Source organism: Schistocerca serialis, chromosome 5 (assembly GCF_023864345.2).
Source record: "Schistocerca serialis cubense isolate TAMUIC-IGC-003099 chromosome 5, iqSchSeri2.2, whole genome shotgun sequence".
Classification (NCBI taxonomy): Eukaryota; Metazoa; Arthropoda; class Insecta; order Orthoptera; family Acrididae; genus Schistocerca; species Schistocerca serialis.
Genome location: NC_064642.1, coordinates 36,874,504 through 36,901,580, shown reverse-complemented (window position 1 = coordinate 36,901,580; position 27,077 = coordinate 36,874,504). Strand labels below are relative to the sequence as shown.

Genomic DNA, 27,077 nt, shown 5'->3' with positions numbered 1-27,077 from the left:
CTCAAAAATTACAATATTAGAAGATATTCTTCACAAACCTGAGCCACGTAATCTCTGGAACAGGATTCCCTGTCACCTTGGCTACCAGACGTAATGTACATTTCTCAGGGACTTTTACTTCCTCAAATCTTTCCGTAAAAAGTGGTGGCTCCATGTTCTCATCAGGTGCTATAAAATAGTGGTACAACACAAAAGTCAAAGATTATTGGATGTCTAAGCATACGAAATAATGTCAGCTAAGGAAAACACACACGCACACACACACACACACACACACACACACACACACACACACACACACACACATTGGCCACAATGGGTGATGTGACAATAGTAGCTATGTGAGCTAATGCTTTTGCAGATGTTGTCGTCATCACCACACCAACTAATACATACATACAATCATGATGCAAAGTCTATGTTTAAGCTGCATTCCAACGGAGGATAAAATGAAACCCATTTTAAATTGTGTCATTAAAGAGTGATGCCTACACACTTAGTTTCTATGTTATAGCAATTCTATGCAGTTTGTTAGGGCTGGTTAACCTTTAATTTAACCTTGACATGGGATATCATATTAATAGCAACTCTGTACCATACAGGAATAACTACTGAACATAAGTGAGATATAAATGGCCAGTGATGGAGATTAAATACAGTCTCTCAAAAAATTTTTTGAACAACAAAGAACGTACTAGTGTATTCTGTGAATGTTTTAACATATAATTTGATATTAATATTCTACACTACATTTATAACTACAGCTATAGTCCAGAAGCTGCCTTATGGTATGTGGCAGAAGGTATTTTGTATACCATTGTCACTTCACTCCTGTCCAGTTCATCACGAATGGTGCGCGCCTTCATATGAGGTCGAATCTCCCTTATTTTACCTTCACGCTCTTTTCACAAGCTATTTGTAGAAGGACACAACATGCCAATTGAAATATTAATGGACAAAATGCCCAAAATTCTTGTAGAATTAAGGAATAAGTACCCATACTATGTAATTGTTTTATAAATCACAAAGATACTTTTCTTTACTCAGTTGCTTTATGAATGCAGGTAAACTATTATAAAAAAACTTTGATTATCTCTTTGACATATTACACTTTCTTATTCTGGAAAGGTAAATAGGAAAAATTTACAAATATTTTCATTTAACTCACCTTCAACTACGAGAGATGCTGTACTTTCTACACTACCAACGGGGTTCTCTGCTCTTACTGTGTAGACCCCTGCGTCTCCCTCACCAGCATCTTTCAAGAAAATGCTGTGAGTGTCTCCATCATGAGAAACAGGCAGGTCGTCAGCTGGAAGACCATCTTTGAGCCACGTGACTTTTGGTGCTGGGTTGCCTGTTATGACTGCATGTAATACTACTGGATCACCAGTATGGACAACCGTTGGTTTCAGTGGTTCCAGGACTGTTGGTGGTTCCTTCTTTGATGTTTTTACCTGTATGAAATTTATCACAAAAATAAATTTTAATTGTATGGTAAATATTCATTCGTCTAAATTATGCTTTCACTGTAGGTTTCCTGAGGGCAATCAAAATTATATGAACACAAGACATTTTCCCTTCAGATAGCCATATTTCTAATGAAGCCTGCATGGAAATGACATTGCCATGCAAACTATAAAAGTTAGCTCAGTATAAACATGTTAATTAAACAGTTATATTATGGAGTTAATTTACAAGCACCAATCAGCACACCACACTATAACAATATCTTTATCAGTAAGGTAAATAATCTTGAGTATTACAAAATCCTTAATAGTGCTATATTCTTATTGCAGAAAACAGTCCTTCAACATATTTTAGAAGGCTATCTTAAGTTTTACTTACATAGGCACGATTTGTGATATGTCAGTTTCTGGATATAGAGGCCTTTTTCGAATGTTTCACCCTGCAGTATTGGTTCTAAATGTGTACTTATTTCTACTTCCACACAACTATACATTTACATTTGTTTGCAATTATACAATGCCATGTTGAGTGGGGTACTTAGTGGTAAAGACAATGGACTTGCACTGACGAGGGACAAAGCTCAAATACCTATCTGACCAGCCTGATTTATGCTTTACATGTTTTATATTTGTCAATTAAGCAAAGTCTGAGACAATTGTTTTGAAAAAGATGTAGGCAATTTCCTTCCCTATTCCAGGGTTGTGCTCCTTCTCTAGTGACATCGTCACCAATGAGATGTAAAATAATGATGTTCCTTCTGCAAGTCTTTTACAGTTTTTTTATGTTGCAGGAGTGGAAAAGGTAATGTACCCAGGTTCTATAGCAATTTCAGCATAATTATGCCATTTTCAAAGCATTTGATGTGTCTTTGCATAGAAAATATTTGTTATGCATTTTGTGTGAAATGTGACAGCAAGAATATAACTGAGTTTAAAATATGCAATTATACTATCTTTCAGCTCTCAATGTAAAAAATACTGAAGGAACATGCCAAGATTCCTGCCTGAAATAAACGTGACCAAATGTTTAAATAAAAGCTATCAAGAAGTCAGTTGAACAAGAAGTTAACTGCAAGAAGCAACTAGTCTGGTACAATTGCCAGAATGCCAACAGCAAAAAAGAGAAAGGTAAAAGTTAATGTTAATGTTGTCAAATATTCACTAACACACTAAATCAAAGTTATTGCCTGAAAAGAATAGAGAGGTATATAAATTTTTGATTAATATAAAGTCTCAAAACATTTAAAAGTTAGGCATTTATGATGAACAACCACCTCTTTTCCCTAAGTTTATAGTGCTTGATCAATCTGTAGCACAGAACATACAATAGATTCTTATTACAATTTATCTTACCTTTAGGATTATGGGCATAGACGTTTCTCCTTCGGTGTTTCTGGCAATGACTTCATATACACCTTCCTGCGATTTCTTTACTTTTTTAATGGAAACTTTGCTAAAGTACATATGACCATCAGAATCAACAGAAACAGAAACATTTTCAGTTTTATCAACTTCCTTTTTGTTGAAGTACCATGTAATAACTGGTTCAGGAACTGCCACTAATTGACAGTCCAGTTTCACATCAGAACCCTCTGGCGCAGACAGTGGCACTGGTTTGTGTGTAAACATGGGAGGAATTCCTTCCAGGATGTCTGCTAGAGACGATTCCCTGTGATAATCAAAAAAATTAAATGACAGCAGTGAGAAAGTTCCTGTTAACACAGGAGGAATAAAAATACACAGATAGACAGATAAGTCAAATTTATTATGAGAGCATAAGACAGTAAACATTAAAATGATATTAGGATAAGGACAGATTGCTACTCGCCATAAAGATGACACGTAGAGTTGTAGACAGGCACAATGAAAATGTTATTACACATTTAGCTTTCTTCAGAAAAGAAAACACTCATACATTCACACAAGCAAGTACACCTCACACACGCATGACTGGCATCTCTGGCAGCTCATATGAAAAAGCAACTGTCACAATGAATGAAAGCAACAATCTGGAGTGGGGCAGGGGAGGGGAAGGATTAGCAGGATACAGGTGGTGGGGGAAGAGAAGAATGCTGTCAGGTGGAGAGTGTAGAGACTAGATGGAGGCTGGCAATACTACCAGGTGCAGCGGCGGGAGGCTGTGGAGCAAGGTGACGGTGGGGGAGGGAGGGGGGGGGGGTGAGTGGAGCAGAGAAGGGGAAAAACAGATGGGTGCAATGGCAGAGAGCAACAGACAATTAAAGTTAGGGGACATAAATAGGGAGAAGGTGATTGGACAGGGGGCAGAAAGTATGGGCTGGAAGGTGTGGGGACATTGGGTTACCATTGGTTGAGGCCAGGATAATTTCAGGAGTGGAGAAGGTGTTATAATGATAATATTCATCTGAGTAGTTCAGAGAAGCTGGGGGTATGGGGGGCATCCAGAGGACCCGGGTTGTGAAGCAGCCATTGAATTGAAGCATATTACATTCAGCTGAATGCTGTGCCACAGGGTGGTTTACCTGCTGTTGGTGACAGTTTGGTGGCAGCAGTTCAACCTGTTTAACAACTGGTTGGTAATCATACCAATATAAAAAGCTGTGCAATGATTACAGTACAACTGGTATATGACATGGCTGCATTCACAGGTGGCCCAGCCTCTTATGGGATAGGATAAGCCTGTGGCAGTATTAGAATAGGAAGTGCTGGGTGAGTGAATTGGGCAGGTCTTGCACCTGACTCTTCCACAGGGATATGATCCCTGTGGCAAGGGGTTGGGGCTTGGGATTGGCATAGGATGTTGAGATGGAACACCACTTACGGAAGGACTGGAAGGTTCTTGGATAGGATTGCAGTTTGGCTGGTCGACCGGGGTGAAGGCTTGTGTTGGGTAGAGGGAGAAAGGCAGCAAGTGTGAGGACGTGTTGACAAGGGGTAGCTGGCAGCTCACAGGGAGGTAGCAGGTGTGCAGAATATGAAAGTGGGAGGTAGCGGCAGCAAGTGCATGGGCACCAGAGCTGTTAAATTCGTGCAGCACACAATGACAATGATATGGAGACACGTATTAGGAGGGTTGTGAGCACAGAGGATGTGGGTGCTGTGGATTAGCAGAGGTTGAAGCCAGGAGGATTGTGGGAGCGAAGGATGTATTGCAAGGATAATTCCCATCTATGTAATTCAGAAAAGTTTATGGTAGGGGAGGGGGGACCGATCGAGATGACAGGGGATAGAATCAGCCACTGAACTCAAGCATGTTGTGCTCAGCAGTGTGCACCACCACTAAGTGGCTGACACCACTCTTGGCCACAGTTTGGCGGTGGCCATTCATTCTGGTGGAAAGCTGACTGCTGGTCATACCTACATAAAATGCTGAGCAGCAATTGCAGCAGAACTAGTATATGACATGGATGCTGTCACAGGTGACCTTGCCTTTGATGGTACAGGATAAGCCCATGACAGGACTACATTAGGATGTGCTGGGTGAGTGAATGAGATAGGTCTTGGACCTGGGCCTTCTATGGGCATAAGACCCCTGTGCGAAGGGGTTGGGAGTGGAAGTAGTGTAGGGATGTACCAGGACCTTGTGCAGATTGGGTAGATGGTGGAGCACGTCATTAGGAGTGGTTAGAAGGATCGTGGATAGAATGACCCCATTTCCAGGCATGAGATAGATAACTGAAGCCCTGGTGAAGCTGCAGTCTGGAATGATGTTGGGTGGTGAAGGATGTGTATCTTTGCTGCTTGTTCTCTGGAGTGGTGGGAGGATTAGGGGTGTGTGAGGATGTGCAGGAATACTTTTTGTGGGCTATTTTTGGGGGATAGTGCTTGTCTGAGAGGAATTTTTTGGTGTGGAAAGGGTGACAGCTGTCAAAACAGAGGTACTGTTGTTGGTTAGTGTGCCTCATTTGGAGAGAAGTATGGGCAAAACCACTACAGAGGCAGAGGTCAAAGTACAGGCAGGTGTCACATTGGATTGAGTAGGATCAGATGAAGCATATGGCAGAGAAATTTTTGAGGCTGTGGAGGAATAAGGATCAGATGTCTTAGCACTGGATTAAGATCAATGCAAGGAATTTTGGGGCTGTGGGAGGCTAGGAAAGATTCCTCCAGACTGTGCAGATAAACATATTTCCACAGGAGTGCACCATTCAGTACCCATTGCCGCCATGCCATGAATCTGTTTATGTATCTTCCAATTCTGGACCAAAAAATTGCTCCCATTTAGCCTGATCACCCACAGATGGCATATCTGCAATGACAACAATTTCTTTGAGCAGTATGGTGTCATCACGGTATATTCTATCTGCAATCCCTCCCACCTGTCTTAAAGTGATAATCTGCTGTCCACTCAATCTATAAAACATCCTGGTTCATCCCTATGCTGCTCCCATCTAAATCCTTTGAAACAGGGCTCACTTGCCTATAGAGTTACCAAGTGCAAGATCTGCTCTATTCACCCCACCTGCACATCCTACTCTAGTCCCATCACAGGCTTATCCTATCCCATCAGAGGCTGGGTCAGCTGTGAAAGCAACCATGTCACATACCAGCTCTGCTGCATTTTATGGGGGCTCAATTGCCAACCAACTATCCACCAGAAAGAATGGCCAAGAGCAGAGTTGACCACCCAGTGGCAGAACATGCTGCTGAGCACAACATATTAGAGTTCAATGGCTGCTTCACAGCTTTTTGAACTACGCAGATGAGAGTCATCCAGTAAATATATCATATGTTCCCGCAGTCCTCCTTGCCTCTGTCTCTGCTTACCCACTGCACCCACACCTTCTACCCAACAGCCTCTCCTTCCTCTGTCCGGCATGTGTGTGTGTGCTTGTGGGTATGTACATGCAATCTACCTGTTAAAGGATTCATCTGAAAGCTAGAAAAGTTTTCATTCTTTTTTGTGTGCCTATGAATGACTCAATGTTTATAATATTCAGTGAGTGATCTCATTCAGTCCCAAATTATTTTAATTAAAAATTGCATACAGATAATTCTGCTGCAATGATCAGTGATATTATGTTAATCTATTACTACTTTTTTTTTTTAAAAAAAAAAAAAGACTGTACCTTGAGAGGCTTTTCCTGGATAGTACAGCAACATCTGACCCATGGTCTGACAATGGTCCCTCTACAACAAGCTCTGTTGAAGAAGATGCAAATCCTGCTGCATTCTTTGCAACACATGTATACGTGCCAGCATCTTCTGGGAAAATTTCTTTTATGACAAGCGTTGCCACATTATCTTCACTGTAGAACATCTGAAAAAATATTTTATAATAAATCAGTAATTGAACTAGAGTATCAATGCTTGAAAGTTACCTCTTTCTCTCTTATATTAATGTATGTAATGATTTATTGTAAGGCAAAGAAACATAAAAACATAAAAGTAATGATCTGGACAAATCACACTCTCAGCCCTATCACCCCAAACTTTGACACCACTCTTAAGTCTGCTTCATTTGGGCCATCTGAAGTCAATTAAGTTACCTCTCTGGGAATTCATCTTCATATTTTCGACAGTTCATTAAAACCTTCCATGTCAACACAACTTGTACTTTAACAGCTGCAACCCATTTCATGTCAAATGTCTTTTTTTTATAGCTTTGCCATCAGTGGAAAGTAGGAGTTAACCAAATACCTTGGTAACTTTAGCAGAGCCTTAAAAAAAAAGTAAAAATAAAAAATATCCTGCCCATCTGCAGCATGAATTTGCCTCCTGCTTCCGTTGTTACCACATGTCCTTGTACACCATCCTATTATCACACAGTCACATGGATTTCATTTCTGATCAGTGTTAGATTTATATGTGAATGCAGCCACATCTACCAGCAGTGTTGCCATTACTGTGCAAATTCTATTTTGGTAAAACATCTAATTAGCAGACAATGTGAATAAATGGCAGTTGCCTAACCTGTCGCCAACAGAAAACTCAGCTGCCTGCTTCTGAAACTGCTACACATTGCAACATCAATGACAGCAATTCCTGCCTGCTTGTGTCTTTTGGATCCTCTCCTTAATCACCAGTAATCACCAGTGCCTCTGAAAAGCATGGGCTGGAACTATCATTTCAGCACATCTTCCATTTCTACAAAGCCCTTGGCCTACACCTCTGCTGGACCCTGCCCTCAGTCTCCTCCTTCCCACTGTAGAGTCCTCATTATATCCTCTTTTGCTATTTTGTGCTTGGTCATTTCCTCTCATTGTGTTGTGATTCCATTTATTTTTCTTGCTGCATATTCCCTTCATGTATGTTATTGTACCACACAACATATATATTTTGTCACAGATGTTGACAGTCATCTGTCTCGTGCTTGTCAAAATTTTCCAATCTCCTCCCTGCCTCACACATAATCCTCTGTCCATGTTGCCTCGAGCCTTTTCTCTCCCCAACACACATTTTCTAATTATTTACTCTAACAGCCACGCAGCAACAGTCAGTGTTGATACAGAAGCATAAGCAATGCTGCAATCATAGAAGAGACTCTCTCTCTCTCTCTCTCTCCTTCTGTGTGTGTGTGTGTGTGTGTGTGTGTGTGTGTGTGTGTCAGCGTGCGCGCACATGTGTGGCTGTGTCGTTGGGCGGGTAAGTGTACATGTGAGTGATAAGACTGAGCAAATGAAGTGGCCTGAAAGATAGTATGATTATCTTATCTAAACGTGTGGCTCTGTGCCACACACCATTCATTTGCAGCTGAAAGCCCATCCTCAGTTTTGGAAATAATAAAATCCTTATTGCAATTGAAACTGTATGAAATATTTACTAAAATTATGAAAGCTCATTGTACCGGCATACCAGTTTCTCTCTACACTCTCTCTCTTTTTACACACTACTGGCCATCAAAAGTGCAATAGTATGATGGCAGCAACAAACGTCAGCTCACATGAACCTGCGCTATTGGATGCAGTCGTACATCAGATGCATGTGAGAAAGGAGCATAGGGTCACAACACTGCCAGAAAGAGTTCATGCTCAAAGATTTGGAGGACAGTACGCTCCAAGCAACATTTTTCCACCCCACACTGTAATACTTGGACCAACATAATGGTCATGTTCAACCACATTCCTTTGTTCATTATGTGCAGGGTAAGGAGTCATTCCAATCCCGGGAGTGGAAAGACTTACCTTAGGGGGAAAAAAGAACGGGTATACACTCGCACACACACACATATCCATCCACACATCTCCCTTAAAACCCACATCCTTTTGTCTTTCCCTCTCCTTCCCTCTTTCCTGACGTAGTAGCCATTGGTTGCGAAAGCTAGAATTTTGTGTGTATGTTTGTGTTTGTTTGTGTGTCTATCGACCTGCCAGCACTTTCGTTTCGTAAGTCACATCATCTTTGTTTTTAGATATATTTTTCCCACATGGAATGTTTCCCTCTATTATATTCATATCATTAATTTGAACCCAACAATTACGTTTGTTATTGTCACTGTTGCATTTCAAAATCTTTTCTGTCGTCTTATTTTCTCTTTCTGTTTTTGCCAGTAGTTTCACTTTGTATTCACCTTCTCCTTTTTACCATAATCTACTATACAATTTTATCCCACCTATATATACTCAATAATACGTAACCCACTTCCAAACCATAACCAAAAAAATTTTTTTCTGCTTTCAACATTACCGCTGCTATAAAATCCACCGTTTCTAGTTCACAAACAGTTCCTTTCACCTATTACACAACCATTTCGGTTTCTGGTCTGCTTGTGTCTGTGTATGTATAAATGTGTGTGTGTGCGAGTGTATACCCGTCCTTTTTTCCCCATAATGTAAGTCTTTCCGCTCCCGGGATTGGAATGACTACTTACCCTCTCCCTTAAAACCCAAATCCTTTCACCTTTCCCTCTCCTTCCCTCTTTCCTGACGAGGCAACCGTTGGTTGCGAAAGCTAGAATTTTGTGTGTATGTTTGTGTTTGTTTGTGTGTCTGTCGACCTGCCAGCACTTTCATTTGGTAAGTCACATCATCTTTGTTTTATATATATATATATATATATATATATATATATATATATATATATATATATATATATATATATATATATATATATATATATATATACACACACCACAGGGGACAGTGTCTGGAAATTGATGAAGAATGTCTGGGGAGAAATAGATTTATCAATAATGAGGATATTCACGTAGCAGTTCTGATATTCCTTTGTGACCAAGGAGTGAATTGTATTGACGAGGAATTGAATGATCAGTAGAAAATTCCAACCATTCTTTACAGAAACTTGATGACTATGCTGAAAAACAATGTTATTTATCTGTGTCGCTTTAAAATGTAGAGTGACATTCAATAAAAGTTACTTGGCCTTCCACAAGAAAATGTAATTTGTTTTTTGAAGTCACCTCATAGTCAAAGATGTGACTTACCAAATGAAAGTGCTGGCAGGTCGACAGACACACAAACATACACACAAAATTCAAGCTTTCGCAACAAACTGTTGCCTCATCAGGAAAGAGGGAAGGAGAGGGAAAGACATATGTCTGCTTGTGTCTGTATATGTGTGGATGGATATGTGTGTGTGTGCGAGTGTATACCCGTCCTTTTTTCCCCCTAAGGTAAGTCTTTCCGCTCCCGGGATTGGAATGACTCCTTACCCTCTCCCTTAAAACCCAAATCCTTTCATCTTTCCCTCTCCTTCCCTCTTTCCTGACGAGGCAACCGTTGGTTGCGAAAGCTAGAATTTTGTGTGTATGTTTGTGTTTGTTTGTGTGTCTGTCGACCTGCCAGCACTTTCATTTGGTAAGTCACATCATCTTTGTTTTTAGATATATATATATATATATATATATATATATATATATATAGTTATAATAGAGGGAAACATTCCACGTAGGAAATATATATCTAAAAACAAAGATGATGTGACTTACCAAATGAAAGTGCTGGCAGGTCGACAGACACACAAACAAACACAAACATACACACAAAATTCAAGCTTTCGCAACAAACTGTTGCCTCATCAGGAAAGAGGGAAGGAGAGGGAAAGACGAAAGGATGTGGGTTTTAAGGGAGAGGGTAAGGAGTCATTCCAATCCCGGGAGCGGAAAGACTTACCTTAGGGGGAAAAAAGGACGGGTATACACTCGCACAAACACACATATCCATCCACACATATACAGACACAAGCAGACATATTTAAAGACAAAGAGTTTTCAGAAAGAGAAAAAATAAGACGACAGGAAAGATTTCGAGATGCAACAGCGACAATAATAAACGTAATTGTTGGGTTCAAATTAATGATATGGTTATAATAGAGGGAAACATTCCACGTAGGAAATATATATCTAAAAACAAAGATGATGTGACTTACCAAATGAAAGTGCTGGCAGGTCGACAGACACACAAACAAACACAAACATACACACAAAATTCAAGCTTTCGCAACAAACTGTTGCCTCATCAGGAAAGAGGGAAGGAGGGGGAAAGACGAAAGGATGTGGGTTTTAAGGGAGAGGGTAAGGAGTCATTCCAATCCCGGGAGCGGAAAGACTTACCTTAGGGGGAAAAAAGGACGGGTATACACTCGCACAAACACACATATCCATCCACACATATACAGACACAAGCAGACATATTTAAAAATATGTCTGCTTGTGTCTGTATATGTGTGGATGGATATGTGTGTTTGTGCGAGTGTATACCCGTCCTTTTTTCCCCCTAAGGTAAGTCTTTCCGCTCCCGGGATTGGAATGACTCCTTACCCTCTCCCTTAAAACCCACATCCTTTCGTCTTTCCCTCTCCTTCCCTCTTTCCTGATGAGGCAACAGTTTGTTGCGAAAGCTTGAATTTTGTGTGTATGTTTGTGTTTGTTTGTGTGTCTGTCGACCTGCCAGCACTTTCATTTGGTAAGTCACATCATCTTTGTTTTTAGATATATATATATATATATATATATATATATATATATATATATATATAAAAAACACACACCACAGGGGACAGTGTCTGGAAATTGATGAAGAATGTCTGGGGAGAAATAGATTTATCAATAATGAGGATATTCACGTAGCAGTTCTGATATTCCTTTGTGACCAAGGAGTGAATTGTATTGACGAGGAATTGAATGATCAGTAGAAAATTCCAACCATTCTTTACAGAAACTTGATGACTATGCTGAAAAACAATGTTATTTATCTGTGTCGCTTTAAAATGTAGAGTGACATTCAATAAAAGTTACTTGGCCTTCCACAAGAAAATGTAATTTGTTTTTTGAAGTCACCTCATAGTCAAAGATCAAATGAGCTGGTTTAGTAAGGAATGAAGACATCATACAGTGAACCCATGAGAAAGAATGCCTGATAGGTAATATTATCATCCAAGGAGAGAGAATGGTCTATTAAATATTACGACACAAGTCACAGCTAAACTTTCTATTCACTCAATTTATGATGTACCCTAATCTATATTCATATCTCTGTAATGCAAATCAACATAAAATAAAATACTTCACTATCCTGATGCACTTTTAAGTCCTCTTTGATTCATAACTAAACAGTACTCCACTTTCCAAGTATGCTACAATTACCTTTGGCCTATACTGGGTATGAAATATAAATGTAATTTTATTCCTTTAAAACAGATATTTTGTAACCATCATTGTATATTTCAGCAATAACTTCAGAATTGCCAGACACAAAGGGTCACTTCCAACAGAACACATAACACAATATATGAGGATCATTTCAAAAGTTATGCACAGTGTAAGATAGAACTGAAGAAATTTTTTTTTTTTTACAAATACCTTTACAGGCCATTAATATAATCTCCATTATTGCTGATGACAGCTTTCCAACATTTTGGCAACTTCTGTGCTCTGGACAGGGAGTCGTATGGTTAGCTGGGTCATCTCACTGGAAGCTTCATCAGTGGTATCAAAATGTTTTCTATGGAGTTGCTCATTTGATTTGGGAAACAAATTAAAGTATGGTGGCTCATATCAGGACTGTATGATGAGTGAGGAAGAATTTCTGATCCATATTTGGCAAGCATTTCTCTCACTGGTAGGGCAATATGCAGTCTTGTATTGTTGTGCAAAATAAGGTCACCAGCTGCAAGCATGTCAGGCCTTCTTAAAAATTTTCAGATGCCAAACATTTTGTAGAAACAGCTTGTAGTACACAGCTGTTACAAATGTTCCCTGGGGCACTCTAGTTGTAGCTATAACTCCATTTTGTCATACACAAAGATCGTCATCAGTTTCACCTTTGATTGTTGGTGGCGGAAATTTTTGGGCAAGGAGAGCCTGAACTTTTGCATCATGATGACTGAGACTTCATTTCTGGCTCAAAATTCATCAAGTGCAACAATCCTTTTCAGAAACTTTTCTCCTTCTGTTCGATGATGTCGAATGAATTCTTCTGTGATTCTTTTGACACTGCTTTCTGCTCTTCACTCACATCATCTGACAGCAACTTTTCTCACCTTTAACTTTTCAGCCACGATTCTGTAAAATGAAGTGACAGACATTCTGGCCTCATATGGAATTTCCACAAATGTTTTTTGTCAATCCACTTTCAAAATGTCATTAACAAAAACCTGACAGGTGTAGCCTGTTGCAGTTGATGTTTTCCACTTCTTGGGTTGTCCTCAGTGCTTACTCAACATTCTAGAAATGAGAAGACCACCATGACAATGTGCTACAATCCACTACATTATCCTCACACACCTCTCTAAAAGCATTGTAAATATCCATTGATTCTTTCCACATAGGGTTTTGATTATGCTGTAGCAATGCTGGTCATTATGTGTAATCCAACCTGACTCAGTTTCAGCTCCAGTTTAAAACAGGATTACTCTCGACACAACCATGTGAACCAGACCAGCAAACACAAATATGACTGTCACGCCTAAAGTCCCACTTACAACTGAAATTACTTAATCTTGATCATGCTATTATGACAGTCATGCATGTGCAGTGTGCAAGACTTTTGAAATTACCCTCATATATTCGTATTATGATAGGCATTAAAACACATTTCATAAAAGCCATTAACACTGTTTTGGTGGATCTTAAATCAATACTCATACACCTTTCTTCATAAACTTTGCTTGTCATCATCAATGCATTCTAGCTCTAGATCTACATCAACCATACACATGAGCTCTCTGTCATTATTATAAGCCTTTCCACATATCCACTTAAAAGTGTAGCAAAAACTGTTTTCTTTCTCACACTGACTCCACCTTCAATGATAGATACACAGAAGTGAAGAGCACAGGTATGGGAACGAGACTGGTCCCTCTTTGATAACACGGAGAGGAACTATATCCCCTAGCTTTCTCTTGTTACGCACCTGGAAGTCATGAGAAGGCAACAGAATGGCTGTCTGCTTAAACCATGTAACCTGTGGACGAGGGCTACCAGAAATCTGACACCGAAATTCAACTGTTGTTCCATCAGGAACATGCTTAGGTTGAAGCTTCTCAACAAATCTTGGTGCGGTAGCTTTGTCTGTATGTACAGGTTCTGCAACAGAGAAAACACAACATTAGATAAACCTCAGTTTTCTTGATCATCAGTACATTTATAGAACTAGACAAGCTGATAATTCAGCCATGTAGCATTTCTAGCCAATAAATATTAGAACAATCATTCTTGATAGCAGAACTGTAACATCACCAAATTTTATCTGACTGTCCACTTCCAGTGATTTATTTGAATAGCGAGTGTATATCTTTGAAACAGCTAATTTGTTAGATCTATTGCTTATTTACTAACCAATAATGAATGAAAACAGGAAAAAAGTCTTTCTCCAGGCAGTTTTTTTAAACTTAAAACAAGGTGTAATTTTGGATCTACTGTCTGTTTATCAGCCAATAAGGAATAAGAGAGATGGGAATAAGAAAGACATGTAATGACAGTCCAGGTCAGCTCTCAAGTATAAATATTACTGAACTGATGTCATAATTGAAACAGGAGAACAAATATGTATTAAGATGCTATAAATTCCAGTTTCTGTTACTCAGTTCTTGATACTTGAACCTGCCCTTCCAACGTTTCAGTTCTTATATTTTCAAGTTATACGTTGTTTTTGAAAATGCTAAGATTATAAACAAATTAACAGCTGCATTAGTTCACTTATTTTACCAACACTGTCAAGTGAAAATTCATCAAACATTCATTACTCATAAATTTTATTAAAACATTTTGAAAAGTGTTAGTAAGAGAAGGGTAGAACAGTTGAAAACTGTTGATTATTAGCATTCTCAAGTACATGAATAAACAGTTTACATGTGATTTATTTGCTCCACTTAATTCAGATGTATGTATTGGTAATTATACACAACTCTTGTAAAATGATGCATCTTGAGTCTGAACTGACATGTAGGCTGTGTATTTATAAACTGAATGTGTATATACAGTAAATATTCACTGTCTTTGACAAAACATGCCACCAGTATCAAGAACAATATTAATAAATCTTTTTCAACCTTCTGCAAAAATGAGTAGTGCGAAAGATCAGTTTTGTTCAGTTGTTTCAAGTTATTCAACAATCTCGCTACTATTATTAATGTTGTTGTTGTGATCTTCAATCGAAAGCCTAGTCTGATGTATCTCTCCATTTTAGTCTATCCCTTTATCTCTACATGAGTAATGCAACCTGAATCCACTTGAACTTGCTTCTGCATTCAAGCTTTGCTCTCTGTCTACAATTTCTACACTCCATACGTCCCTCCATCACCAAACCGACTATTCCTTCATTTCTCTGGCTGTGTCCCATCAGCATATGCCTTCTTTTAGTCAAATTGTGCTATAAATTTCTTACCCCTTCATTGGTTACACTATCTTCCAATCTAATCTTCAGTATTCTTCTACAGCACAACACTTTAAAACCTTCTATTCTCTTCTGTTCTGTAGTATGTATCATCCATATTTTACTTCCATGCAGAGCTACACTCTGTAGATGTAACTTTCGAAATAAACTATTTAACGCTTACATTTATCTTAGACTAGCTGAGAAACCCAGTGTTGCCCAGGTATTTAATTATATCAATGCCCAAAACTTCACACACATGGAATTTACTTTTCACTTACAAAGCTTATTTATATACATGTAAAGTAGTATGATTGGGGACATGAATCAAGAGCTTGTTTGCTTCACTCACATAGGAGAAAGCCACATAGAGCTGCCTGTGCAAAAAGCAACTGACATTTAGGTCGATGCCCATAGCATGTGGCATCTGGCCTTGTGCTTTGTTTATGATCATGATGTAGCATCAGCTCATCGAGATCTGTACAAAAATAAAGTGAAATGGTAAAACATTAAGAATAAGTGGGATTTGGGGTATAAAATCTCACTCGCCTGCACCACTTCTAATTAAAATTTCTGGTTCTATGGTGCTATGTTGGAGGGATGTAACTTTAAGCCTCTGTGATAGAAGGGTTCTAAAGAGCATAACACTCTAGATCAGAGCTACACTGTGCCTTACTTTCAGAATGAGCTTCCAAAGAGCGAGTTAAAGCCCAACGATTTTGGGCTCCAGAAAGTCTCACCTCACAATTCTTGAGATGATTGAGTCCACAGTCTTTTACCTTTTCAAGAAAAGAATATCAATAAAATGCATCAAAACAAGCAAAGCAGTGTCATTATGTCTTTAATACACAAAGCAAAATTGGTAAACCCATATATCCTACACAAGTAAATTCAAAACTAACAGCATCATCTATTGGTTCTTCAGTGTACTACAAAACTAACTACGTGAGCTACTGGTGACTAAAATCCAAACTACTGAGCTGTGCAGGTAATTTTGCATAAAACTTTAAATTACAATATCTTTTTCCATGTGTTCCACTTGTGTTGAAATAAAGCCTATACATTGCCCCAAGCTATACCCTGGCTACCCCACAAAATTTCATCTAGTAGTTTTGGAGATCAGCGTATTCAAATAGACAAACATGGTGGTTTTCTATGAAATTTTAAATCACTATAACTTTTTCCCAATATTACATTCTATCCTGGATTTTCGATTTTTTGATTTATAACTTTTGCCCAAGTGTTCCGATTTTGAAAAAGTAAAACCTACACAGTGCTCCAAGCTACGCTCTGGTTACTTGTGAAAATCCCTTGAAAATTCATCTATCAGTTTTGGAGAGCAGTGTATTCAGACTGCCAGATAGGACAGTTTTAGATAATGTGGCCTCAAATTATGCTCTAATTACCTGTCATCTAGTAGTTTTTGAGATTAGCATGTTCAAACAGACATGGCAGTTTATACGTCTTATTATTAGTACATGTTAAAATATTTATCTTTTCCAGAAACTCTTTCCTGCTTTTCCCAATCTGGATTTTATACCCTCCCAACTTTCCATCATGAGTTATTTTGCTGTCTAAATAGCAGAACTCGTCTTCTACCTTTCATGTGCCATTTCCTAATCTAGTTTCTCCAGCATCATCTGATTTATATAAGCGAAACTCCATTATCCCTCTTTTACTTTTATTGATGTTTATCTTATAATCCCTTTTCAAGACACTACTCTTTCCATTAAACAGACATTGCAAGTCCTTTGTTAACTCTGATGGAATTACAATGTCAGTGGCAAAATTGTTACCTTCTTCATGGACTTTAATTCCCATCACAATTTGTTTACTCAATGTGCACACTGTATAACATGGGGAATATGCTACAACTCTGTCTCCTTCTCTTCTTACATAGTGCCTCCATTTCATGTTCTTTGACTCCTCCAAATGCAGTCTGGATTCTCTACAAGTTGTTGATAACTTCTTCTTTAACCTGCATTTTATACCTGCTTCTTCAGAATTTCAGAGAAAATATTCCTGTCAAAAGTATCAAAAGCTTTTTCTAAATCTATAAATACTATGAACATAGGTTAGCCTTTCTTCAGTCTGTCTTCTAAGTTGTAGTGGCAACACTGTCCTGACAATCCTACAGTTCTATGGAGCCCAAACAGATTTTTCACAAGGTCAGCTTCCTCCAGTCTTTTTTTTCTGTAAATAGTTTTTGGTGTGTATTGCAACTGGCAGATCAATAATATTCACATATTGGCACCTGCCTTCTTTGGGACTGGGATTACTACACTACATTATTATGTTACAGTCTGAGGGTGTTTTACCTGTCTCATATATTTTGCATACCAGGTGGAATAGTTTTGTCATGGTTGGTCCTCCCAAGGATTTAAATAATTTGCAGGTAATGTCTCTACTCCAGGTCCCTTGCTCCCACTTAGGTCTTTGCTTGTTCTCTCATATGTTTCTTACAGTACCATTCATGTTCCTATATTTGTATGACTGGTTATTATAAAGAGTTAATTCCAAATATTTGTTTTACTCTGACATGGAAAATATGGTACTTCAGAAATTAGAATTTATTATTTCTATGAGCAATGTTAACATCCTCTACCAGGGCTTCAGCTACCTTTCATCATTCTTTAAGAGGAATGTTTTGCAGGTTGGGTGGGTAACAGAATGACTTTAGGAGAGGTGAGTATGACTTTCAGAAGCCCTGATACAAGATGTTAACATCACCCATAGAAATAATAAATTCTAAATTTTTGATGTACTATAGTCTTCATATCAGAGTGAAAACAAACATTTGGAATTGGCTCTTTATGACAACCAGTAATGCAAATATAGAAACACAAATGGTACTGTAAGAAAAATATGAGGGAACAAGCAAAGACCAAAGAGGGAGCAAGGCACCTGGAGGAATCTCATTACCTCAGAATTGTTGAGATTCTTGTGAGAACCAACCATGATAAAACTATTCCACCTGGTATCCAAAGTATATGAGACAGATACAACATCCTCAGACCGTAATAATAATTATGTAGTCTAATAATCCCAGTCCCAAAGAAGGCAGATGCTGAGGTTTGAATATTACTGAACTGCCAGTTTAACAAGTCTTGGTTGCAAAATACACCAGAAATTGCTTACAGAAGAAAAGCAGCTGGTAGAAGCTGACTCTGAGAAAGATCTGTTTGGTATCCATAGAACTGTAGGATCATGCGAGACAGTAAGATCCTACAACTTAGAAGACAGACTGAATAAAGGTTAATGTATGTTTATAGCATTTATAGATTTAAAGAAAGCTTTTGATAATGTTGACCTTAATATTTTCTCTGAACTCCTGAAGGAGCAGGTATAAAATACAGGTAGAAGGAGGTTATCTACAATTTGTAGAGAATCCAGACTGCCGTTGTAAGAGTCAAAGAACTTGAAATAGCGGCATTAGGTGATTCAAAACTAGTCACAGAAAATACAGATTGAAGAATCACAAAAGGCAACTGGTTGCTGTAATTTTTGGAAACTTTTATTCATCACAGTTGCAGTGTTCCATTTCCATAACAGAAAAAGTTTTACAGAAAAATGATCTTCTGAGATCCAGACGTAGTGCCGCAGAAGACACCTTTCCATGTATGATCAGCAAATTTCACTTAAAGGTTTGTATGATTTTAAATGCAGCCTACTTTTTCCTTAATACAGATTTATCGCAACAGTGTCTTGAAGTGAAAGTTTTTTAGGATCTACAAATTTGTTAATACAATCTGCCATAAGATGTAGACACAAACAAATACAAACATTCAAGACATTCTGTCACAACATCAACCAACAACAGAACTGATTATACTAATTTCAAAATTATTACATCTTATATTAAATAGCTAAATTCATGTACAAAAAGACAGAGACCAAAACACTTACTTTCAAAAACAGGAAGCTGGTCAATTTTTTGCTGGATTACTTTCTGAACAAATGTTGTGTACCTAATTTCATCCATTAGAAGTTGAGCTGGAACCCATCCTTTCTCTTCTGTGAGATGTTTTTTAACAAACCACCAGTCTGGGTTATTCATATCTAAAAGGAGAGGATACATACAAGTCATTAATATCTTTATGATTGTGATAAATAGGCATTAAAGATATATTTGATGCATATCATAATACTAAAACAATCATCAATATTGGAGTGCAGGCAATGAGCTCACATAATAGCAAAACTTGCAGCACCTGAAGAAGATGGTTAGGACAGTTTCTAAATATTGGGCAGAAAGTAGAAAAGACAACTCAGATGAACATCTGAAAGCTCATATTAATCAATCCGCCAAGAAAACCAGAGAGATCAATTCATCAGTCTTGTTATCTGTATATTCAATATGTAAATAAATGGTTTAGAAATCTTTCTGACACATACAGTATATGCAATAGTATAAAATAAATAGCACTGTTTAGCCTAATGTCTCATTTACACCTTTCCAAGAAAAATGAATGCGCTGCACGTACAGATCTGGACTATAAACCACATAGAAAATGAAAAATAAAGTCATGGACCATGAAAAGACAACTAGAAAATAAATGACTACACTCATTATAGGAATAGACATACAGGATTTATCCAATAGATATTGGGATAGCTCTGCAGATGACGAAAAAATTGAAGAAATGTATGATGAAATAAAAGAAATTATTCAGATTGTGAAGGGAGACGAAAATTTAATAGTCATGGGTGACTGAATTCGAGTGTAGGAAAAGGGAGAGAAGGAAACACAGTAGGTGAATATGGATTGGGGGACAGAAATGAAAGAGGAAGCCGCCTGGTAGAATTTTGCACAGAGTACAACATAATCATAGCTAACACTTGGTTTAAGAATCATGAAAGAAGGTTGTATACATGGAAGAACCCTGGAGATACTAGAAGGTATCAGATAGATTATATAATGGTAAGACAGAGATTTAGGAACCAGGTTTTAAATTGTAAGACATTTCCAGGGGCAGATGTGGACTCTGACCACAATCTATTGGTTATGACCTGTAGATTAAAACTGAAGAAACTGCAAAAAGATGGGAATTTAAGGAGATGGGACCTGGATAAACTAAAAGAACCAGAGGTTGTACAGAGATTCAGGGAGAGCATAAGGGAGCAATTGACAGGAATGGGGGAAAGAAATACAGTAGAAGAAGAATGGGTAGCTTTGAGGGATGAAGTAGTGAAGGCAGCAGAGGATCAAGTAGGTAAAAAGACGAGGGCTAGTAGAAATCCTTGGGTAACAGAAGAAATACTGAATTTAATTGATGAAAGGAGAAAATATAAAAATGCAGTAAGTGAAACAGGCAAAAAGGAATACAAACGTCTCAGAAATGAGATCGACAGGAAGTGCAAAATGGCTAAGCAGGGATGGCTAGAGGACAAATGTAAGGATGTAGAGGCATATATCACTAGGGGTAAGATAGATACCGCCTACAGGAAAATTAAAGAGACCTTTGGAGATAAGAGAACGATTGGTATGAATATCAAGAGCTCAGATGGAAACCCAGTTCTAAGCAAAGAAGGGAAAGCAGAAAGGTGGAAGGAGTATATAGAGGGTCTATACAAGGGTGATGTACTTGAGGACAATATTATGGAAATGGAAGAGGATGTAGATGAAGATGAAATGGGAGATATGATACTGCGTGAAGAGTTTGACACAGCACTGAAAGACCTGAGTCGAAACAAGGCCCCCGGAGTAGACAATATTCCATTGGAACTACTGACGGCCGTGGGAGAGCCAGTCCTGACAAAACTCTACCATCTGGTGAGCAAGATGTATGAAACAGGCGAAATACCCTCAGACTTCAAGAAGAATATAATAATTCCAATCCCAAAGAAAGCAGGTGTTGACAGATGTGAAAATTACCGAACTATCAACTTAATAAGTCACAGCTGCAAAATACTAACACGAATTCTTTACAGACGAATGGAAAAACTAGTAGAAGCCAACCTCGGGGAAGATCAGTTTGGATTCCGTAGAAACACTGGAACACGTGAGGCAATACTGACCTTACGACTTATCTTAGAAGAAAGATTAAGGAAAGGCAAACCTACGTTTCTAGCATTTGTAGACTTAGAGAAAGCTTTTGACAATGTTGACTGGAATACTCTCTTTCTAATTCTAAAGGTGGCAGGGGTAAAATACAGGGAGCGAAAGGCTATTTACAATTTGTACAGAAACCAGATGGCAGTTATAAGAGTCGAGGGACATGAAAGGGAAGCAGTGGTTGGGAAGGGAGTAAGACAGGGTTGTAGCCTCTCCCCGATGTTGTTCAATCTGTATATTGAGCAAGCAGTAAAGGAAACAAAAGAAAAATTCGGAGTAGGTATTAAAATTCATGGAGAAGAAATAAAAACTTTGAGGTTCGCCAATGACATTGTAATTTTGTCAGAGACAGCAAAGGACTTGGAAGAGCAGTTGAATGGAATGGACAGTGTCTTGAAAGGAGGATATAAGATGAACATCAACAAAAGCAAAACAAGGATAATGGAATGTAGTCTAATTAAGTCGGGTGATGTTGAGGGAATTAGATTAGGAAATGAGGCACTTAAAGTAGTAAAGGAGTTTTGCTATTTGGGGAGCAAAATAACTGATGATGGTCGAAGTAGAGAGGATATAAAATGTAGGCTGGCAATGGCAAGGAATGCGTTTCTGAAGAAGAGAAATTTGTTAACATCCAGTATTGATTTAAGTGTCAGGAAGTCATTTCTGAAAGTATTCGTATGGAGTGTAGCCATGTATGGAAGTGAAACATGGACGATAAATAGTTTGGACAAGAAGAGAACAGAAGCTTTCGAAATGTGGTGCTACAGAAGAATGCTGAAGATTAGATGGGTAGATCACATAACTAATGAGGAAGTATTGAATAGGATTGGGGAGAAGAGAAGTTTGTGGCACAACTTGACCAGAAGAAGGGATCGGTTGGTAGGACATGTTCTGAGGCATCAAGGGATCACCAATTTAGTATTGCAGGGCAGCGTGGAGGGTAAAAATCGTAGAGGGAGACCAAGAGATGAATACACTAAGCAGATTCAGAAGGATGTAGGTTGCAGTAGGTACTGGGAGATGAAAAAGCTTGCACAGGATAGAGTAGCATGGAGAGCTGCATCAAACCAGTCTCAGGACTGAAGACCACAACAACAACAACATTGGGATAGAAGTCATAAAAAGGAAAATTTATTTGTACGTTGGGTTACTCTTTTCAAGATATGAGCCTCCTGCATCCATACACAATCAGCATATTTTTCTATCTTTATATACACCCTGGAAGGTGAAACTTCATAGTTATTCATGCATCCTGACAAAACCACTTGCACTACCTTAATAATTCTTTTATATTCCTTTGTTCAAATGTCCAGAAAATAAGTAGAGCAGAGTTAAATATGGAGTGTAAGGCAGTTGGAGTAGCTTCACAATGCTGGTGAGTTGTTCCCTCACAATAACAAAATGTGATTGAGATTTACAGTGGAATTCTAGTTGCACTTGGCTGTGTGCCTCCTGCTGCATTCAAAAATGCTAGAATTACATCCTGGGTTACTTAAGCAAATCAGAAAGGCTAATATGAGGTTGTGGGACAGGTAGGAGGGGAAAATAGGGTCGAAAAAGGAGAGGAGTAGTGAAAGACAAGTAAGTGCATAGGCAGAGGGTAGCAAACAAAGTGCATGGGGGATGAGAATGAGGAGGAGATGATAGGACAGAGGGGTTGAAATTTTTGGGAGGAGGGTGTGGGGACAGTATGACAGTTACAGGAGCGGAGAATGTGTTGTAAGGATAGCTCCTATATGCACAGTTCAGAAAAGCTGGTGGTGGAGGGGTGGATCCAGACAGCTTGGGTAGTGATGCAGCCATTGAAATGAAGGGTGTTATGTTGCATTCTGGCTGGAACTGCTGGAGTTAGTGGTTATGTGTGTGTGTGTGAAGTGTGCTTGCTTGTGTGTATGAATGGAGTGTGTCTCTCTTTTGTTGATGAAGGCTGTGGCTGAAATCTTTGTGTAAGTGTCTTTTAATTGTGTCTGTCTGTAACTTAATGTCTCATCTTTACAGTAAGGAGCAAGCTATCTTTCCCTACATTGTCAACACAGAGCTCAGTTAGGAAGGGGCACCAAATGAATTTTCTTGGCATTTAGTTTAAGTGAAATTAGGAAATCATGCAAAACTGGAAAAAAGAGATATTTGGCTAAAAGATACATTAACTTCACTTCTCATGCACCTGAATACAGACTATTGTGTATTGTACGCTCTTGACAATACATATTCATGTCTGATATAGTACATTACAGAACTTAGATCACAAGCACTTCATTTCATATTATTTCATAATTATTTTAGTCTTTGTGAATCTTATATATCCTTTGGACATCAGATCAAGAAGAGAAGAGAGAACTGAGACTCCCTGCAGAAAACTATTTTTTAGCTGTTGTAGTATTCAGTCCAAACACGTTACTCTATCTACCACAAGCATACATACTGCATCCTACATCCATTTGAACATGCTTACTGTTGTCAAGCTTTTGTCTTACTCTGTAATTTTTACCACACACTCCCCCACCCCATTACTAAATTGATCATGTCTTGATGTCTCTGGATGTGTCTTATCAACTTATCCTTCTTTTAGTCACAGAGTGTTATAGAGATCTTTCCTCCCTGACTCAATGCTGCACCCCTGTATTACTCATAATCTTAATTGTTATTCTAGACTTTTGAAAAAATATCTACTCTCTTCCTTTCAGTATTGTTTCTGTCCATGATTTACTTCCATCAAGACTACACTCCACACACATCCTCCCAGGAACAAAGCTTATTCTCTTCAGATTAATATTAGATGTTTAAAGCTTACAATTTCTCTTTATTTCTTGTTTCTTCTATTTAAACTTTAATAGCACTTCAAAGTTTCTTTTGCTCTTCTTTTACTGCTTGTTCTGTATACATACTGAATAACATGAGGGACAGGCTACAGCTCTGTCTCACTGTCTTGTCAACTACTGGCACCATTTTGTATCCTTCAATTGTCATAACTGTAGCCTGGTTTTTGTACAAGTTGTATATTACATTTCCCTGTATTTTATCCCTACTGCCTTTCAACAAATGTATTCATTCAAAAATTGGCAAAATCTTCTTTCTAAATCTACAAATGTGGATTAGCCTTTTTTCAATCTATTTTCTGAGATGCACTGTAGAATCAAATTTGATCCTCCCCAGTTTGACTGCCACCAGTCATTCTGTTGTTCTGTAGACAATGAGAGCTAATACTTTGCAACCATGATAATTTACTTGATGTTTTGGAAACACTCATCATCTTCCATTTTTGGTACTGAAACTATTGCATCTGTCTTGAAGTATAAGGGTCTTTTTTGGGTCTCACATATCCTGCATACCAGATGGAACAGTTTCATCATGTTTAGTTGTCATAAGGATATTAAAAATTCTGAAAGAAGCTCATTCAATCCAGATGCCTTGTTTCTACTAAGGTCTTTCAGTGATCTGTCAATTTTTTCTCGCAGTATGATGTCTCCCACTTCATCTTCAACTAATGCCTCTTCCATTTCTGTAATTTTGTCTTCATGTTCTTTTCCTTTGTATAACCCTTCTGTGTATTACTTCCACTTTTAGTTCACCTTTCCTTGTTTAGTGTTGGCTTCCCACACAAGCTCTTGACATTCATTCAGCTGCACCTCTTTCTTGTAAAGGCATTTTTTTTCATTTTCCTATACACAGCATCTATCTTTCCCGTAATTGTGCATGTTCCCATATAATTGTGTTTCTGCTCTGGCCACCCCTGATCTGCCATTTTCCACTTTCTGCCAGTATCATTTTTTAGACATCTGTATTTCATTTTGCCTGCTTTATTTCCTCCTTTCATCAACAAAAATCAATATATCATGTGTTTTCCACAATTTCTTCTGGGCTTTGTCATTTTCCTATTTCATCCTTTGCTATTTCATCTCTCATAATTCCCTATTCATGTTCTATTGTATTCCCCTGTTTCAGGCAATTGTTGCCTAATGCTAACTTGGAAAATCTCAACAACCATTTGTCTTTCAATTTGTCCATGTACCATCTCCTTAAGTTCCTACTGTTTCTGCTATTTCTCCAGGTTTAATCTGAAGTTCATAAATAACTATGGTCAGAGTCCACATTTGTCTGTGGACATGTTTTGCAGTTTGAAACACATCCCCAAATTCTCCACCCACCATTTTATAATCCACCTAAAACTTTGTAATGTGTCCATGTCTCTTTCACACAACAAAACTGTCTTTCATGACTCTCATACCAAGTTCTTTAAATTATGAAACTATGCTTTTTGCAAAAGTCTACCAGGTGTCTCCCCTTTCAATTCCTTCCCTCAGTCTATGTGCTCCTGGTATTTGTCCTGGTCTTCCTTCTCATACTACCAAATTCCAGTCTGCCATAAAAAATACATTTTTGTATCCCTTAATGAACAGCATAATTTCTTTCGCCTCATCATACATTTTTCAATGATGATGATGATGATGATTAGTGTTTTAGGGCGCACAACAGCGAGGTTATCAGCGCCCGTTCCCAAAAGTTCAATTCAGAGTCGAATCGTGAGAGAAGTGGTATTGTTCAAATTGCAAGATTGGACACAGCACATCAAAACAGGGAGATAAAACTAAAAATAAAATAGCAGGGCAAACAGGGAAAAATAAGTAACGGTGGCTGAGTGACCACTTACAAATAATGGGTGACCAAACCACTGCACAGCACATTAAGACTTCAATCCCAATATTTTGGGAAGAAGGCCAGACATCACACAAAAACGTAAAACTCTAGTGACACTCGCCTCATTATTAGTTAAAAGAGAGGGTAGGTCTGGTGGGAAACTGAAATCTTCCCTCAAACCTCAATATAAAACACACTCAGTTAAAATATGCCGTATCGACAACTGTGTCCCACATGTCTGACACGTTGGTGGCTCCTCACGACGTAACAGAAAACCATGTGTCAAAGGACAATGTCCTATTCTAAGCCGTGTAAGGGCTACTTCCTCAGCGCGTCGTTGTCGGAAGGGGGTGAGCCACGGTCGGACAGAATCCTTCACCGCTCGCAACTTATTATCCCTCACGTCCAGCCACTGAGCCTCCCACCAACGCATGACCTTCCGAGTCACGAAAGACATAATGGCCTGCAGGGGGACGGAACAGCGAGCAGGAGGTGGGATGGAGCAAGCCTCCTTGGCAGCCGCATCTGCAAGTTCATTTCCAGGAATCCCTATGTGCCCTGGAACCCAGCAGAAAATCACATCCTTACCCTGCTGTTGCAAGAGCAGGAGTGTGTCCTGCACCTCTTGCACCATCCGATCTGCTGGGTACATTTGTTGAAGAGTGTGTAGAGCACTTTGGGAATCGGAGCAGATGATGAATTTCGTGCCACGATGTCGGCGCATATGCTCTAATGCTTGCAGAATGGCAAACAGTTTCAACTGTTCATCATCTACAGCACTGGTAGCCATATTCACTTGTACTACTGTGGTGGGTCTTGGCTTTGTGTCCAGATGGGCTACAATAATTCATTGACTATTTTCTTTCTAGTAGTTCACCTGCTTCCTATTTTCTTAATCATTATTAGACCAATTCCTAAGTTAACTCTACTTGATTTTGTGTTAATATTCCTGAACCTATCTGACCATAAATGATGATTTTCCTGTCACTGCACTTGATGAATTCCTATTGTATCTCACTGTAGTCTATCCACTTTATCTTTCAAAGTTCTCTATCCTACCTAATTAATTAGGTGATTGAACATTCCTGTCTTCTGGCCTATAGAACACTAGATTTGCTTTTTCTTATGACAACATCCTCCTGAGTACTCCATCGAGAGATCCAAATC

The 27,077-nt window shown here is 38.6% G+C and overlaps 1 protein-coding gene across 1 annotated transcript in view; it reads right to left on the bottom strand.

Annotated features, from left to right (window-relative positions):
- The window catches only part of LOC126481730 (titin), a 534,189-nt gene that overhangs the window by 78,473 nt on the left and 428,639 nt on the right, over positions 1 to 27,077 (bottom strand). Inside the window, exons 98-103 of the mRNA XM_050105683.1 lie at positions 19,127 to 19,279; positions 13,760 to 13,932; positions 6,518 to 6,708; positions 2,823 to 3,138; positions 1,169 to 1,457; positions 39 to 168 (exon numbers count right to left, since the gene is read on the bottom strand). Of these exons, the coding sequence (XP_049961640.1) occupies positions 39 to 168; positions 1,169 to 1,457; positions 2,823 to 3,138; positions 6,518 to 6,708; positions 13,760 to 13,932; positions 19,127 to 19,279 (1,252 nt within the window). The remainder of the gene's footprint in view (positions 1 to 38; positions 169 to 1,168; positions 1,458 to 2,822; positions 3,139 to 6,517; positions 6,709 to 13,759; positions 13,933 to 19,126; positions 19,280 to 27,077) is intronic.